This window comes from Chrysemys picta, chromosome 1 (genome assembly GCF_011386835.1).
Source record: "Chrysemys picta bellii isolate R12L10 chromosome 1, ASM1138683v2, whole genome shotgun sequence".
In the NCBI taxonomy this organism is placed as follows: Eukaryota; Metazoa; Chordata; order Testudines; family Emydidae; genus Chrysemys; species Chrysemys picta.
Genome location: NC_088791.1, coordinates 357,078,278 through 357,084,128, shown reverse-complemented (window position 1 = coordinate 357,084,128; position 5,851 = coordinate 357,078,278). Strand labels below are relative to the sequence as shown.

The window sequence follows — 5,851 nt, the reverse complement described above, 5'->3', positions numbered from 1 at the left end:
TTAAAAACCTAATTGTTTTCCAGTGTCCTAAAGACCCAGGGGTTTGATCTGTGCTCACTTTTTAACCAGTTGCTGAGGATATTATTCTCAAGCCTCCCCAGGAAACGGGGTGTAGGGGTTTGTGGGGATATTTGGGGAAGGTAGGGCTCCAAGTGGCCCTCCCTGAATGTTTGTTTAAATCACTTGGTGGTGGCAGCAATACTAAGGGCAAGAAAAAAAATTGTGCCTTGGGGAAGTTTTTAACCTAAGCTGGTAAAAATAAGCTTAGGGGGTCCTTCATGCAGGTCCCCACATCTTCACCCTAAAGTTTAGAGTGGGGAGGAAACCCTAACAACCCCTAAATCCTTTTGCTTTAGTCTGTGGGTTGGGTTTGCATTCCCTGTTCCAAAGGGATCACTTTGCATTTGACTATATTAAAACCATTTTGTTTGCATGGGCCCAGCTCACCAAATGCTCCAGATCAATCAGTATGCCTGCCCTCACCTCCTCATTCTAACCACTCTGCAGTCTTTTGGTCATTTGCAAATTTTATCTGCAGTGATTTTCTATTTCCTTCCACATCATTGATGAAAATATTGAATAGCATCGGGCCTAGAACTGATCCATGCAGAACCCCACTAGAAACACTCCCATTCGCTGACAATGGCCCATTGACAACTGTTTTCTGACATCTATCAGTTAGCCAGTTTTTAGTCCTGTATGCCTGACGCATATTGAATAGTGTTCCTTTATTATCTGACTGTTTTCCCCAACTAAATCAAATGCCACAGAGAAATCAAAGTCTATTACATCTGTGTGGTTCCCTTGATCAACCAAACGTGTTCTCTCATTACAGGATGAAATCATGTTTATTTGACAAGACCTGTTTTTCATAAATCATATTGTTGACTGGCATTAATTATATTCCTAGACTTTTTTTTTGAACGAATCCCATACAGCTTTTCCATTGTTTCCTAACCTTGTCATATCATTTTTTAATCTTTCCCTTTATTTTTTTGAATATTTTCTGTTTAACACACAATTTTCCTTTATTTGTCTTTGTTTTTTGTCTCTCTTGCTGCCTGATTGCATACTTCCACTTCTGAAGGAGATGTGTGGTTGATCAGTCAATTTGTAGCTCTGGTGTTTGTAACTCTAAGGTTCTACTGTAGATGCTGTTTAACATCCTCCTTGACTGCTAATGGACTGTAAAGTATTCCATCACCTATATGATATGAGTACCTCATACTCCTTCTTTCTAAATGCAGAAAAAAAATATTTCATGAATGCATCTACCTTTTCTACAACATTAACAAGTTTCCTTTCTCCCTTAGGAATTGGCATAAACCTTTCTTAGAATTTCTTTTGTTCTTAATATACTTAAATTACCTCCTTCTTGTGATCCTTAGCCCTCCCAAGCATGGATACACCCTGATATCTTTTACGTCCCTTATCAATTTTCATAACTTCCAATTTGTATTGCTTGATATCTACATTCCCTTTCTCCATTTGTTATATATTGCTATTCCCTCCCTAATTGCTGCCTTCACTTTGCCACTGAACCTGGCTTTGAGCCAAAATTGTCCACATTCTTAACTGCGAAATAGTGGGGTTTTAGCTATCTAATAATCTCTTCTTAAAGAACTCCCAATTTTCATTCCTATTTTTATGTCTAAATTTTTCCTCCCAATCAGTTTTGCTGATAATTTGCTTCAGCTTTGGGGAATTAGCCCTCTTGAAGCACTAAGTGTCTATAGATGTTACTGGTTAGCAACTGTTCTCTCTTTGTCCATTTGAATGTAATCTGTTGCATTTTTTTATTTTGTTCTCCTCCATCATATGCCCCTTCTTTTTCTCTTCTCTAAACTAAACAGTCCAGATATATAGAAATTATTGATGCATGAAGCACCATAAAATATCAAATTGGCATTAGTAGGATCAGTTGTTCATAATTCATTTCTCTGAATAATGAAAATGTCATTTTTCAGTTTCTGAAGAGCAACCCATCTGCTTCACCCATGAGAACTGTCTCCAGTAGTGCATGTAGTGTCTCATATTAACATTGTCTCTTGATCCAGGCATTTGTTCTGTGACCATCATCCTAGACCCTGGGCACATATACGAAGTAAGGGGAACGTATGGTACATGCAGGAGACACCATTCTGCCTCAGAGTTTGATACCTCCCCTACTCCATGTCAGATTCCAACAAAACTGATTTCACCAACCCCTCCACCTTCATCCTGCTGGGCATTCCTGGCCTGGAGGCGGCCCATGTCTGGATCTCCATCCCCTTCTGCGCCATATACATCATAGCCGTCTTGGGGAACTTCACCATCCTCTTCATTGTGAAGATGGAGCCGAGCCTCCATGTGCCCATGTACTATTTCCTCTGCATGCTGGCCATCATTGACCTGGGCCTGTCAACGTCTACCCTTCCCAAAATGCTGAGCATTTTCTGGTTCAATTCCAGGGAGATCAATTTCAGTGCCTGCCTCACCCAGATGTACTTCATTCACTGTGTCTCAGTGATGGACTCTGGGATCTTAGTGGCCATGGCTTTGGATCGCTACGTGGCTATCTGTGATCCCCTGAGACATTCCACCATCCTGACAAACCCTGTGGTGGCCAAGATCGGCCTGGCTGTGGTGCTGCGTGGGGCCTTGCTTATACTGCCCTATCCCTTCCTGGCCAGACAGTGGCCATATTGCAGAACCAACATCATCCCCCACACGTACTGTGAGCACATGGCCGTGGTTCAACTTGCTTGTACCGACATCCGCATCAGTAGTTACTATGGCCTCTTTGTGATATTCTTGTTGACTGGTCTTGATGTGTTTTCTATTGCTGTATCCTATACCCAGATTCTCAGGGCCATCTTCAGCCTCCCCACAAAAGACGCCCGGCTCAAGACTTTTGGGACCTGCGGCTCCCACCTCTGTGTCATCTTAGCCTCTTACATCCCAGGTCTCTTCTCCTTCCTCACACACCGGTTTGGTCACAAAGTGCCCCTGCACTTCCACATTCTCATGGCCAACATGTAGCTCGTGGTGCCCCCCATGCTAAACCCCATCATCTACGGGGTGAGGACCAAACAGATCCGGGACAGGCTGCTCAGGTTCTTTGCTCATAAAGGGACCTAATTTTTTCTCCTCGTGCTCTGGGTCTCAGACCAGGCTCTGTGCAGAGCTGGCTGGTGATATAGTGCTGGGCCCTCTTCCCTGAGTCACTGACTGGACTATCAAAGTGACAGTAAAACCTTTCCTGGCCTTGCTGTGTGTGTCAGCATGACAAACAGGGGACTTGGTCTGTGTACAACCCAGAGGGTTGCCACCTTTCTAATTGCTGGTAACTGAACCCCTAGGGCCCTGAACTGTGCCCCACCTCTTCCCCCAAAGACCCATCCCCCATCCCACCTATTTCCTTGAGGCCCAGCCCCCTTCTCCACTTCTTGTTCCACAGCCCTGCCCCTGTTGCTTGCTCCTCTGCTCCCCTCCCTGTCACTTGATGGATCATCTCCATGTTCCCCCCCCCGCAACCTGGGCTCCCTGTGCTCCGGGGATGGGATGGGAGCTGCTGTAGCCTGACAAGCAGCCTGCCTGCTGGTAGGAGGCAGCCTGGTTGAGCAGGGGCTGCCATGAGTTAATGACCAGATGCCTCCCCATGACCTGAAGTAACTGGACACAGCCAGTCCCCTTTTAGACCAGACTTTCTGGTTGAAAACCGGGTACCTGGCAACTCTAAATGGCAGCTGGACACAGAAGCCAAAAACCCGACTGTCTGGGTAAAACCCAGATGCGTAGAAAGCCCATTAACTCCCGTTTGATTGTCTGAACAATCTGTATCCTTATGTCTTTGGGCTTTTCCTGTACTCTTCACTCACTCTTTGCATTCTAAGGGGCAGGAGGCTGGGGTGGAGGCATCTGTCTATAAATACATTGGCCATTAAAGACTGTCAGAATCTATCGAGATCTTGCCAGGAGAGAAGAAAGGAATAACTGCATTCTAGATAAAACTGGTTTTCTTCAGCTTTTCAGCAGAGGGTTGGCCATGGAAGGAATGGAACCTCCCCAGAAGAGAGAATAGAGAGAGGAGGTGTTAGCCCAGATCTTCAAAAACACACAGAGAAGCTGGGGCACAAGGATGGCAGAGGGGACTCTTTGGTTGCAGGGCTATGGCTGCAGCAAAGAATCAGACTCCAGCAGCAGGAGTAGCCATAAGCTGCAGGAGGTGGCCTCTGGACACCCTGGAGGGCTCTGACCAAATCCCAAAGATGCTCCAGGGCAAAGAAGACACAGAGACAGGTGTGCAGGTGTTGTATTGTGTTTACTGGGATCTCGGGATCTCTTGTGCTGTCTAAAATAGAGGAATTGTTTTAGCAACCCCTTTTGCAAGGCCTTGGTCTGTTTGCTTTAATGATCCTGTGCCCTGAAAGACCGAAACTGGAAACTGAGTGTGTTCAAGGGGAAGCTGTGGTAAGGTTGCGCTGAAGCAATAAGAGAGTCTGGAGGAGCCAGGCTGAAACTAGTCTCAGGGCCTTGGTGCCTAGCATGCAGGTCCTCAGTTGCAGAGGGAGGCATTAGAATGAAAGCAGCACCCTGAGAGTGGGCCTAAAATCCCAGAGCCAGAGGCAGGGACTGAACGCTGCTTCAACTCAAAAGCACATGGATCCAGTGTGTAGGACCAAAACACAGCCACCTGGTGGGTGTCCAGACACGGGAGCTTGAGCGGGTCTGTGATAGCAAACTTGGAGCTGCTACATGGATGCTAGAGGATGGAGAGTGGAGCTGGGAGGTGTCCACAAGATGTTCTCCACCCAAATGTGGCTCCTCTCCCATCAGTGATTCCCTGAGAGCTCTAGTTCCTAGACTAATTCAGCTGGGCTGCCCTGCAGGAAATGTTTCCTGAACCAGGCAGTGGTGGTTTGGGGTCAGGGAGAGGATTTGTCTCCCTTAGAAAATGCTCCCCAGAGTGGAAGAGACAGGGAGTCCCTGTTCTAGTAGATTTCGTCCCATCTCTCTCTCTCTTTCTCTATCTCCATGAATATTTTGGTTCCTTTTCTCTCCTTTCCTTTCTAACCCGCCCCCCCCCCACACCTCCCTCTCTCTGCCACTTCTAATGTGCATCTCACCATAGAGTCCAGTTACAAACACTCAAGGGGAGGTTATGCCATCGACTTCAGTGGCAATTGCAGGTGTAGCACTGGGAACTGCTGCATCTGAGAGCTGATCTGACAGGCAATGAAGCAGGGCACATTAGTCTGGTTATTAATCCTGGTTAAACAAAGTCACTGGCCATCAGCATCAAGCAGTCTGCAGCTGCAAACTGCACCTAGCTGGTGGCAGTTTCATAGACAGGGTTGGAGGCTACTTGAAAGATGTGGAGCCGCAGAACCCGAGCACGGTGAGGGGTAAGCCGGGGGGTTCACCTGCCCGGGCTGCAACCCACCTGGCGCCCCCCTGGGGGCTCCTGCAGTGGATGCATGCGGAGGGCAGTCCCTGTGCACCTCCCGGCTCCCCCTGCCATGCTCAGGCTCTGCGGCTCCTGGGAGTGTGAGCCACCACTGCCGCTGCCCCTCCCGGAGTAGGCTCAGGGTCCTGTGCCCTGGAGGCTCACATGCCTGGGAGCCGCAGAGCCCGAGCATGGTGAGGGCGGAGCCAGGGGGCGCACAGGGGCCGCCGACCACATGCAACTGCTGCAGCCTGCAGGAGCCCTTGGGGCCGCGCCGGGCCGCAGCCTGGGCAGGAGGGGCAGGGGGCACGGCTGCTCCCCGCTACCGGTGCTGCCGCCTTTGCAGGGCTGCTGCCCCCCTGTGCCACACCAGCTCCTCCGTGTCTGGGGCTCGCCACCCCCGCAAGCCGATGCTCTGGTTCT

General features: G+C 48.6%; 1 protein-coding gene across 1 annotated transcript; it reads left to right on the top strand.

Moving 5' to 3' along the window:
* The first annotated feature begins 2,172 nt into the window (after positions 1-2,172).
* LOC101952909 (olfactory receptor 52E2-like) lies at positions 2,173-3,021 on the top strand. Its single transcript, XM_005310502.3, has one exon. The coding sequence runs from the start codon at positions 2,173-2,175 to the stop codon at positions 3,019-3,021; it is 849 nt and encodes a 282-aa protein (XP_005310559.2).
* The last annotated feature ends 2,830 nt before the right edge of the window (positions 3,022-5,851 follow it).